General features: G+C 43.1%; 1 protein-coding gene across 5 annotated transcripts in view; it reads left to right on the top strand.

The window, feature by feature from the left end:
• Window positions 1–12,667, top strand: part of Shoc1 (shortage in chiasmata 1) — a 95,936-nt gene that overhangs the window by 76,154 nt on the left and 7,115 nt on the right. For all 5 annotated transcript variants that reach the window (XM_039111043.2, XM_039111042.2, XM_039111045.2 and 2 more), the window contains 4 exons: window positions 1,943–2,036; window positions 8,472–8,603; window positions 8,805–8,954; window positions 9,796–10,711. In XM_039111043.2, coding sequence (XP_038966971.1) covers window positions 1,943–2,036; window positions 8,472–8,603; window positions 8,805–8,954; window positions 9,796–10,711 — 1,292 coding nt within the window. The remainder of the gene's footprint in view (window positions 1–1,942; window positions 2,037–8,471; window positions 8,604–8,804; window positions 8,955–9,795; window positions 10,712–12,667) is intronic.

Raw genomic sequence — 12,667 nt, 5'->3', positions numbered from 1 at the left:
TAAGCTTCATCCAAAGCATAGTAATTTCTTAGATGAATTGCTCATCTGGACGTTTTCTAAGGTTGCTGTTAGATTGCTGCTGTTTACATTTCATTCTGTGGTTCAGTTGCAAAACAGGGAGAAGCAAAAGGCCCCAACCTGTCTTTACCTATCATGTAAATATTCTTAAATAGCTTTATTTTTATCTGCATATACAGTATAATTTATTTATGCTATCATAAAATACAATTTTTTCAGAATTGTAAGTTTCACGGTTCTATATCACTAGTGATTGTATCCTCAGCTGACCAGATGAGAGGAATTGAGAAAGCAGCAGAAATGATTTGAACTAGCTGAGTTGTTGAGGCTGATAGTTTCTGTACAAGGAAGAGCTCAGCGACCTTTAAGATAGCCTTTGGTTTGATGTTTGCCGGAAAGAGGCATCATGTAGTCATACTCGAGGCTATAATTTATTATAGTCCAAGGTAAACAACCTATAATGCAAAATTAACAGGAGAGGAAGCTCACTCTTCAAAGCCCGGAGGAAGCCTCCAAGAGTCTTTTCCTAGTTTACTTAGAGTGCTTAATATTCTCAGCAACAAGTCTGACAGCACTTATAAACCTTCGTCCAGCCAGGAGGTTTAATAGAGACACATGACCGGGGTTAAGGGCTTAGCACAAGTTGGAGTTTTCAGTGTTCAGAAGGTAAAAAGTGTTCAACAGCATTCATATTATTTGTACAAACAGCTTGGATAAAGTAAGCTACTCTATCGGTCTTTTACTCTGTGGAAAAACTTTGTCTGGGTGTTGTGACAGCATTTGTGGGGAAATGCAAACATGTCTACTTCCCCTAGGTAGGAAGCCAATGACCAAATAAGGCTACCACCACAACCCAGCTCGGTGACCAGAGTTTATTAAGTTACTTACAGGAGTGTGGGCGAAGGGTTAACTGTAGGAGCAGAAATGAATCCACATCACCAAAAACCCACCCCAGGGTGGGGATGGCTCACCAAAGCTGCAAACCTATAACTCAGTTCATGGGCAGCTTGACAGGTTGCAGGCAGCTCAGCTGGAGGCAGCTCAGACCACCCAAGCCGCCTGGAAGAGACAAATCAGCCAAGCAGAGGCTGCCTGAGGAGATCAGCCTGAGACAAATCAGCCGAGATGCCTGAGGAGGCAGAGGCCAGCCGAGATGCCTGAGGAGGCTCAGACCAACCGGACTGACTGGAGAAAACATGCTCCACAATATTGAGCTGCCTGCAGCCTATGCAGTGAGCTCCAGGTTCCCAGCTTTTCTGAGTTGTTAGCCATGTTGGGGTGGGCTTGGGTGACACGGCTGTCTTTGAGTCATTCCTGCCCCTACCCCTCACCCATAGTCCTGTGTGTAACCACAAGAAAGCACATGGTTCACCAGGCTGGAGTCTAGTGGTCTTCCTACCTTGGTCTGTCACTGACTCCCTATGTGGGATGGATACACGGTTGCTCACATCTCCCCAGGAACACTGTTAGACAGCACAGAGGAAGAAGCCTAGACTGAGTACTTGCCTTGGAGTTCTTAGTGATAAACTGTCCTTCTCCTCACTGCTGCTTAGACTATCCGTAGGGAGTGGGTAAAGAGAGAGCCATGTCTCAGAGGACAGCTGTCGCCGTGGCCCTGGTTGGTAACGATTGAAGGGAAGGTGCTCGTGGCGGTACCCTGCTCTTCCACCCAGAGGTGGAGTATTCTGTGTGTCTAACTTTAGTTGGTGCAGTCGTCCCTGGAGCTAAGAACAGAATGGGTCGGATCTCGCCTTACCCCTCATCTCGCTCCATACACAGCCTCACAACCCTAGCTTTAATAGCACGGTTAAAGACAGGAGGTAGAAATGTCTTTTCTAGAGGGTGGAGTAAGTACAAAGAGAGGTGGACATGCTTGCAATAAAATGTCCAATGAATAAACATACAATAATAAAATTCTTCTTAGGTACCACCTCACAGAAAAGGCACTTCATCACCTCGCACAGATTTATGCAGCTCTGGTGTCCTCCGGCCTTAAATCTGAAGAACTGGATGTAAAGGTACCACTTCCCTATACATTCAACTGTTAGGTTCATAAACAAGGAACACTTGGACATAGGCGCCCAGTGAAAAGCACTATTAAACAGACATAGCTCCTTAAGAGCCAATGAAGAACAGGGTCAAATTATGAGATATATTACCTTTGAGTTTGTTTAAAAGTGCTTATGTGTGTTTGTTTATGTACACACATAAATACATACAAGCAAATAAATAAGTGGAAAAAACTTTAAGCCTGGTATGGTGCACACGCCTGTAATCTCAGCTCTCAGGAGACTGAGGCAGCTGATGGTGAGTTCAAAGCCAGCTAGGGAGCTATATAGTGAGACAATCACAAAAACCAAAACAATAGTGGTGCTTCTGCTTCACTTAAAATCAAGCCATAGTTAGAACTTTAAAAAACCAACTCAGGATATAAAGAAAAATAAATGTCCTTTGACCAAAACAAGTTATTTATGAAAGCTATACCAAGTTCTATCTGCTACAGACACTTTGGTAGGGCAGTGTGCCTGGTGAGCTCCTCATCTGGCCTTTTCTTATTATCCCACTGTAAAATGTGGGCATTTGCTGAGTCCAGGGTTCATTATCTTTCTACTATCATTTCCACTTCCCTCATTTAAGGACTCAGATATTCTCACAGCCTTGCTGTAGTTTCCTTCTTTTTTTTTTTTTTTTTTCCTTTTTTTTTTTTCGGAGCTGGGGACCAAACCCAGGGCCCTTGCGCTTGCTAGGCAAGCGCTCTACCATTGAGCTAAATCCCCAACCCCATGTAGTTTCCTTCTTAAAATCCTTCTGATGTTTCCAATCTGCACCTATATCCTGTCAACCAGTTGGAAGTCTCCACATGAGCATCCTGGAAATACCTCAGACTCTGTGTGTCCATATGCAACTTCTCTTCTTCCCCAAAGCTTGATTGGCAATGTCACTGTCGAGTGGTGTGGCCCTCTTTGTGTGGCTGTGGTATCTCTGGAGTGAGTCTTCCACTCCCACCTCTGCTTCTCTACGTTCAGGCATCCATTACTCTCATGCAGATTTTTAAAATGCCTTCCTAAACAATCACCCTGTTTACCTTCTCTTACTCCATCACATGCAGACACCAGTCCCATTGCTAAGATGCAGCTGTGGGAATCCACGCCCTAGACAGTAGGTCCTGAAGGTGAGGGCGCTTGTCTGTTTGCTCCTTTATCCTGGGCACTTCTGTATCCCAGCACAGCGCCAAGTAGCAGGCTATTGATAAGGACTCACAGTTAAGTCCTCTTGCTCACGTACCCTCCATGTCTTCCTGCCTCATTCAGGGTAGAGTCAAATTTAGGTGGATTCAAAGTTTAGTCCCTAGGTAATCATTTGCGCCATAAACCCCATCCAGTCGTGTGCAACCAGTGAAGAAGTGTCATCTGGCCTTTCCTCCCCAGGAGTCCTGTTGCCTGTCTCGTAGAGCTAGGTTTCAAACACCGCCTCTGTGAGGAACCCTGTCCCAGTCAACAATCTCATGGCCCTGCCCCATTACTCCTTACACCTTTATTGCAGTGTGATATGTTTGTTGCTGGTATTTTCTTTTGTTCTGTTCTTGATTTTGAGGCAATGTAGTCCTGGCTGGCCTAGAACTCAAAGATCTACCCACTGACCAAGCCAGCTCAGTCAACCGGGTCTCAAGGGAGGGATAGGGGATTGAAAAGAAAAAAAAATTAGACAGCACTATAACATGATTCCAACCGGTGCTGAGGCTGAGGCAGGTCAGTCCTGAGGGATAAACAAAGCAGTCAAGGAACAAACAAGGCATAGACAGAGTAGGTGAGGAACAAACAAAGCATAGGCAGAAGTCCCTGATCACCGTACTCAGGGCCTTAACAGGCCCACCAAGATACAGAGAACACATTCCTCAGCTGTACTCATCTTGACTCTTCGTCCGAGTCCTAGCCCAATGTCAAATTCCCGCCTAGAAAAGTAGCCCCCAACATCTCCACAATCTACTTCTCAAGTGCTGGGATTAAGGTGTGCACAACTCTGAAAGGTAAGAACTAAGTCCTTTGTAGAGCTGTGGCATCTTGTGCTGTGTGTCATACAAAGACAATATATTCAACAAGCATGTACTAAATAGAGTTAAGTCAAGTCATAACCTGTGAAGAACATCAACAAAGATCTTTGTGAAAATTTCAATCTCATGAGGGATACTAAACACAAAAGTAAATTCCTAGAAAAGTTATCTTTAAATAAATAATGAGGATTTAAATACAATTAAATATTCAAAGGAGGATCTTCTGCTTGGTTACCCTTTTCCCAGCATGTGGTAAATAATTATATGTAAAATTTGATATCAGTAAAGTGGCACTGTGTTCAGACACAGGGACACAGTCCAGAGAAGGTATCCCCCGAAGAAGGCACTTGAGGGTAAAATGGAGTGCTACACCAGCCATCCATTCCAAACAAAAGTCTGCTTCCACCAGATAAACTACTCCAGAGGCTTTTCAGGCTCATCCTAAGAGTAGTCCACTTTGTTTGTTCATTCGTTTTTTATAAACTTTAAGATGTGATCAAGGCCAATTTGTTATTAGTTTGTTAGTATGTCATTATATGCCTAGGCATCTCATCGTTCTGACTTGGTGTCATTACTAAAATAAGTTTGAGAAAGCCGGGGATAGCTTGGTGGGTAGAGTACTTGCACGCATGCACAAAGCCATGGGCTCAGCCTCCAGTGCCACATGCACTAGAACGGTGCATACTGTAATGGTGGAGGCAGGACGGTCACAAGGTCAGGGTTACCTTTGGCTACATACGGAGTTCAAGGATAGCTTGGGCTATATGAGACCCTGACCCAAAACCAAAAACAGCCAGGGGCTCCTATGCCCAGATGTATTATGTACGTGTTACTTTAGTGTATGAATTGTCACTTTAGTTACCATAGCTTTTGTCTCTTAGAGAACATCCATATAAATTATCAGCACCTTTTTGTTCCCAGGCATCTTAGCCATAAAAGAAGTACTAGAAAGTCTAAGGACATTCTCTTAAAATAGAAAAAGGTACTGGTGGTGTTATCTAAATTTTGTTCTTGTTTTCATTTGTTAATCTTTTGTTTGTGTGGTACTGATAATCAAATTCAAAGTCCTGTGTGTGATAGGCAAGCAAGCATAAAGCAGTTATAATCTTAACCCTCTAATTTTAAAAAAGCTCTGTGAATTTCCTATGAGCTCCCTTTGTAGATGATACATAAATATATAAATATACAACTTCAGAAATAGACCTCTCGAACCCTTAGTGTGGGCATGAGCCGCAGAATTCTTATTCTGATCAATGACCGCAATATCCATCGCTACCGCAGTAGAGTTCTACTTAAATGAAGCTGTTTATCACCCTGAGAACATCTAAAACTAACAATGAAATAACCGTGTGCCTAACAGTACATTTCTATACACTGTGTATATGTTTTGTATAAAGTTAGGAAAAGTTTCTTTTACAATATATGCACTCCAAAAAGAAGTATGCACTGACAATTTTGGCTTAATATTCTGAAAGACACTAGCTGATATTTATTTTGTAAAACCGTACCCATTCTTGTGTGTAAGACTCAACCTTAAAGTGTCATGTACCGAGGCGCAGAGCTCGTCAGTTAGCTGTGTCTCCAGTCCTGGTGCAGTCTCTGGAATCGACATTATTTTATTTCCCCTTGGGCTCTGGCTCTGTTGCTAGGCTACTGCTGGCCTAACAAACGCAGGTGCTGCGTTTCAGTTGGTTATAAACTGATGCGGACCTGCTGGGAGTGCACCTGGTCTTCTGCTCCAAACAACCGAGCCATCCCTCCAGCACTCACTGTCTGTCTGTCTGTCTCTCACACACAATTATGGCAAGAATATTTTAGAATCAAATAAGCTAAGCTAAGGTTAAATGAAAAATGAACTAAAATGAACACTCAAAATCAAAACATTTTAAATTTTATTTTAGTTACTACATTTTGAGCAAATTTTATATAAGCCAAGAATGCATTTTGATCATACTCATTCCAGTTCTTCCCACTAAGTTCTTACATTTCCTTTCCTCTCCCCTCCCAACTTCATGCCCTCTTTTTTCTGTTTGTTTTTTTGTGTTCTGTTTTTTTATTTTTATAGCTCACTCAGTCTTATTTGTGCTGTTTACATATTCATGTGTGCTCACTGGGAGCATGATTGACCTAGTGGGGACTACATTCCTATAGAAAACTGATTCCCGGACTGGAGAGATGGCTCAGTGGTTAAGAGCACGGACTGGGGGCTGGGGATTTAGCTCAGTGGTAGAGCGCTTGCCTAGTCAAGCGCAAGGCCCTGGGTTCGGTCCCCAGCTCCGAAAAAAAAAAAAAAAAAAAAAAAAAAAGAGCACCGACTGCTCTTCCAGAGGTCCTGAGTTCAAATCCCAGCGACCACATGGTGGCTCACAACCATCTGTAATGGGGTCTGGTGCCCTCTTCTGGTGTCTGAAGACAGCTACAGTGTACTCATATACATTAAAAATAAATATTAAAAAAAAAGAAGAAGAAAACTGATTCCCCCTTCCTGAGAAGCATCAGTTATCAGTAGCTCCTGTCTTAGTTAGGGTTTCATTGCTGTGAAGAAACACCATGATCAAGGCAACCGTTTAACTGGGGCTGGGTTACAGTTTCAGAGGTTTAGTCCATTATCATCAGAACAGAAAGCATGGCAGCATCCAGACAGACATGGTGCTGGAGGAGCTAAGAGTTCTACATCTTGATGTGAAGTCAGTCAGGAGACTGAAATTCCATACTGGGTGGAGTTTGAGCATGTATATATGCTCAAATACATATAGTCTCAAAACCCCCACCCAAGTGACACACTTCCTACAACAAAACCACACCTACTCCAACAAGGCCACACCTCCTAATAGTGCCACTCCTGTAGGCCACACATTCAAATACAGGAGCCTGTGGAGGGGGTGTGTATATGGGGTATGGGGGAAACCTATTCAAACTGCCACAGCCCTCAGCTGGGGTGGGAGGTTGTGAGCCTCTCTCTGACCCATGTTGAATGTTCATGGGCCTGACAGCTGCCTCTCTCCTAGTGTGAACCCTGAGCCTTTTGGTGGAGGTGTGACCCAGATGTCGCACTGTGGCTGGGCACCACAGACTTCTCTTCTCTGCAGTTGTGTTTCTGCATTAACAGTGCACGGTCCACTGCACAGAGGTTTCTCTGATGAGGCCTGAACCGCGGTAATCTCTGGGCATAGAGGTATTAATTTAGACCTGAGTCTGCTATTACCTCTACACAACAACAACAGCAGGCTTACTCCTGGAGCCCGGGACTCTCCCGCCCACAGACCCTTGTCCACATCCAGAGCACTAGGTGAGCTCCTGCAAGCAGAGCTCACGTTTTATTTTAACACAATTTTAACCAAATTAATTTGTAAGTATCTTTATCTTCCATGCCTAAGATGGTTTTTAAAAACTATTACACTGTATTTTTATTCTTATTTTCAATTAACTACTAGCAAATGTGAAATATTAGATATTTTCAAATCATTCTTCTATAAATGAAAATGATACTAAATAAATTTTAAAAGACTTTATAAGTAAATGCCAAATGAAAATAAGAAAAATGAATTCCAGAAATTAAACAATAGGATACAATATCGAAAGAAAGAAAGGGTTGGGGTGGTGGCACGTGCCTTTAATCCTAGCACTTAAGAGGCAGAGGAAGGCAGATTTTTGTAGGTTTGAATCTGTCGTGGTCAACATAGTTTGAGTCCATCCTGGTCTACATAGCAAGTTCTAGGACAGTAAAGGCTATATAAAGAGACTTTCTCTAGTCACCAGGTAGTGGTGTACACCTTTAATCTCAGCACTTGGGAGGCAGAGGCAGGAGGTCCTCTGTGAGTTCTAGGCCAGCCTGGTTTGCAGAGTGAGTCTCAGGACAGCCAGGGCTACATAAAGAAACCCTGTTACAAAAAACCAAAAAACCAACCAAACAAAAAAACCAAACAAACAAAAACAAAAAGAGACCTTCTCTTGGAAAAGAAAAGAAAGAAAATTGATTTGGTTATTCTCATAAATAAAAGATCTTGCATTTGACATGCACACAGTAATAAATTACATATAAGATGATAAATAAAGGGGACTGGAGAGATGGCTCAGTGGTTAAGAGCACTGATTGCTCTTCCAGAGGTCCTGAGTTCAATTCCCAGCAATTGCATGGTGGCTCACAACCATCTGTAATGGGATATGATGCCCTCTTCTGGTGTGTCTGTGGATGGCTACAGTGTACTCATACAACTAAAATAAATAAATCTTAAAAAAAATAAGAAAAGAAAAATGTAAATAATATTTGAGCTTTTTAAAAGAAATGATGAGTAAAAATTCACTACTTAGATTTTTTCCCTTTATCTCAAACTATTTCTGAATGCTACATCTTGCTTCCTAATATTCTCCTGCAATCTAACTTATGAAAATTATATTTTAGGTTATAATTGCCCCTGGAGTAGAAGAGACTGCTTTAATAATTCGACAAATTGCAGACCACAATTTAATGATGTCGAAGAGAGATCCTCATGAATGGTTGGATAAATCCTGGGTGGAAGTTTCACCTTCTAAGGTTACTTCTTCTAAATGTATAATTTAAACATTTGTGAAGCAGACAGCTATGAACCCCAACTCCCTCACTGATAGCTTATTTTTTTCCACACTCTCCAAATCGAGTTCTAAACCCAATGACAGCTGGTTTAATCTGCAGTCTAAATTAAAGTAGGTCACTCTCAAAAGACCCTGACTGAGGAGGTGCCGAACTGTTTTCCAGGAGGAAATGAACCTGCTAGACTTCCCCTGCATTAACCCACTGGTGGCCCAGCTCATGCTACACGGAGCACCTTCCCTGCACTGGCTCCTGAGAGCAGCTCCTGCTGAGCTCCAGGAGCTCCTGCCCCAGGTTCCAGGCAAAGTGCTGAAGGTGGGTCTGTGGCCCCTCCTCCTATTTGTACCACATGCGTTTCTGAATGACAGTCTCTGGCTTTGTTCTGGATCTCACACAGGAAAGAAATAATTTACTTGAACTAACTTTTGGACAGAATGGTCATTAGCTGCCATTTATGACATATGTTTTAAAGCTACCGTAGATAATTCAGCACAGTTTATCACATTATAAGGCATTTTGAAATATCATTGTGTTCATAAATATTCAATTAACACATTCATATTTACCCTTCCAAGAAGTTCTACCTCTCTCTTCCAGAGGTTCTGAGTTCAATTCCCAGCAACCGCACGGTGGCTCACAACCATCTGTAATGGGATCTGATGCCCCCCTTCTGGTGTGTCTGAAGACAGCGGCAGTGCACTTATATACATAAAATAAATACTTCTTTAAAAATAAAAGAACTTCTACCATAGTAGGGAAGAGAGTTTTAGAGTTATTGGTGATATTTTAAAATTTTTAGCATGGAATAGTATTCATATATAATTTGAATAACTAAAATAAAATCCATTGTATTTGTTGTGAAACTAAAACTTCTCTAAAAAGTATAAAATTCCACTGCAAGCTGCTAAAAAAAAAAATAGATTACGGGGGTTGGGGATTTAGCTCAGCGGTAGAGCGCTTGCCTAGCGAGCGCAAGGCCCTGGGTTCGGTCCCCAGCTCCGAAAAAAAGAAAAAAGAAAAAAAATAGATTACGGTGTTCTCTTTTAATGGCATTTAATTATTTCTTCTGTTAGTACACGGCACAATGTAGTCCCTATGAATTTAGCTAGGTATTGTCTTTGTTTTCTAGATTTATTACTGTTTTTTTAATTTTCAGCATTTTTGTAGCATCACTTCCTTGTTCAAGATTAGTTCTCCCTCCATGACAACGTCTTGTCAGATTTCATCACTTCAGGAAGATATGAATCAAACCGATCTCTTTATTTCTCAGAGGTCAGCTCCTATCATTCAAGACCATTATTCCTATGACATCTCGGAAGAGACGGTGCGGAGAGACACAAGCTCTCCTAGGGAGCTGAGAGAAAGGCTGCCGCCATGCTTGTTGCCCGCTGCAGCACCGCACAGCCAGAGGAGCCGCTGCTCGGGCTGGGAGGGCTCCGGTTGTGGCCCTAACCCAGTGCAGAGGAACCCCTTCCTAATGAACACCGAATCAAAGAAAATCACGAGGCCCGCCCTTCCTAGCCCGAGGCATTCACAGTCAGATGTCTTTTCTCTGGGCCTAACGCAAGTAAGTTGCGAACCCAAAATGCCACAAACTGATTCTCAAAGAAGAGGCTCTCAGGATTTTGTAAATTGTCCTGAAACAAAAGGACCCAGAAACGTGCAAGTGTCCAACCTTGTCTTTTTACCAGAGGGCTCCCAGCCCCACCTTCACTGGGACTTTAAGAAAAACAGTTGTAGAAAACAGAGTTCTTCATTCCCTCCAAGCTGTGGAGCCGAACAGAGCACCTACAGCAAACGGTACTCTCAAAAGGACGACTTCTCCAGAGATCCGCCCGGGCGCGCGTGGGATGAGCTGCAAGACGTCACCTGTAGAAACGCGAATGCTGGGACTAAGGAGACTTTTTGGAGAGAACCTGTTCCCAGTTGGGATTCATTCTGTGCCACTGATTCTAATGTAAACCAAAGAGGATTCAAGGGCCTGAATTTCTGCCAAAGAGCCGGAAACTACCTCAGACAGAGAAGGCTCCCTGGATCTTCCTCTAACTGGGGAGATTATGAAACACCAACAGGTAACAGTAACAGTAACAGTTGACACACCTACTTCCCGTTATAACATTAAAGCCAAAAGTAGGGGCTGAAGAGATGGCACAGTGGCCAACAGCGCTTGCAGAGGACCCACGTGGCTCCCAGCAGCCACTCTGGGCAGCTCACACTACCTGAAACTCCACCCCCAGCGGATCCCGACACCTGCGGGCTCCTTGGACATACCCACATGCAGATGTGAACACATACACGTAACTAAAGTAATAAAAATATTTCAAACCTGATAGCTCTATACTCAAACCTCAATGAATGTTTTGTTTAATTGATACACTTAATGTTCTCCATTAACTTTGGGCTTAAAAGAAAATCAAACTTAGTGGTATAACAAAACATTTCAAATTCTTGTAGTATCAAAGGAACCACATAGTAACTTAAGTTTAAAATAGCACTCAGGAGGCAGAGGCTGGAGGATCTCTATGAGTTCAAGGCCAGCCTGATCTACATAGTGAGTTCCAGGACAACAAGGACTACTCAGGAAAACCTGTTACAAAACAAACAGACAAACAAACAAATGAGAATAGAAAGAAGAAATTTAAAATAAAAGTAGCAAACTTACTTAGAGCAGAAGACCATGATTACAGAGAAGAGTCAGACTCTCTAAGAACATGTGTTTATTTGGCTAAGATATTAGGGCTGACGATGGCTCAGTCACTAAGGTGCTTACTGTGCAATCATGAGGACCTAAGTTTGATACCCAGAACCGACGTACAGGAGCCCGGCATTATGGCCATGGCTCTAAATCCCAGCGCTTGCGAGGTAGAAACAGGTGGATCCGTAGGGCTCCATGTCAGCCAGCATATTTGGTAAGCTCTAGGCCAGTAAGAGATTCTGTCTAAAAAAATCAAATTAGGATTAATGGTATCTGAGCGCTCTCTCTCTCTCTCTCTCTCTCCACTCTCTCTCTCTCTCTCTCCCTCTCCCTCTCCCTCTCCCTCTCCCTCTCCCTCTCCCTCTCTTTCTCTCTATTTTTCCCTCTCTCTCTCTCTCACACACACACGCGCGCGCGCACACACACACACACGCACACACGCACGCACACGCACACACACGCACACGCGCGCGCGCACACACGCACACACACACACGCACACAGTTGCTTACCTCTATTAGGTAAGAACCCCTATTATCTTCTCTTTGATGGATATTTTTGACTTGGCTGATCATTTTATCATATTGCCTTTTAAAAAAAAAGATTTATTTTTTCAATGTGAGTACACTGTCACTGTCTTCAGACACACCAGGAGAGGGCATCAGATCCCATTACGGATGGTTATGAGCCACCATGTGGTTGCTGGGAATTGAACTCAGGACCTCTGGAAGAGCAGTCAGTGCTCTTAACCGCTGAGCCATCTCTCCAGCCAAGGACAATTTTGTTTTCTCATTTCTACTCATTATGTCTTTATTTTATATATAAATATAATATATAAATATATAATTTCTTATAGCATTGACCTGAACATCTAGAACAAAATGTAAAGATCTCATAAGGCATATGAACTTAGCTTTGTCATGAAAGGTAGTCGGAGAAGAGAAATTTAAGTTTCAAAGCTTCTTTCATAGTCTTCTTCATAAGATCAGAGGGGGCTCAGAAAAAAAAAGACCTTAGGTTCTATGTTTTGTTAAAAGAGGACTTCCTAATTCTCACTGTTTTCACCCTGCCCGCGCCCCCTGCCTGCCCGCGCCCCCTGCCTGCCCGCGCCCCCCTGCCTGCCCGCGTCCCCTCCCCTGCCTGCCCGCGCCCCCTGCCTGCCCTCGCCTCCTCCTATGGCTCTGTCTGTTGTCTCCTGTCGTAGACTTCCTTCTGCTCTCATGTCACACGTCTCCTGTATCGTTTTATCCCGGCTCCTGTGAAGGCCTCCCTCCTAGTTTGATGACCTATAGTAACCCCGTACGCACATGTGCAAATCACAATCCAAGAACCT

Source organism: Rattus norvegicus, chromosome 5 (genome assembly GCF_036323735.1).
Source record: "Rattus norvegicus strain BN/NHsdMcwi chromosome 5, GRCr8, whole genome shotgun sequence".
Taxonomy (NCBI): domain Eukaryota; kingdom Metazoa; phylum Chordata; class Mammalia; order Rodentia; family Muridae; genus Rattus; species Rattus norvegicus.
This window is presented reverse-complemented; position numbering and strand designations above follow the sequence as displayed.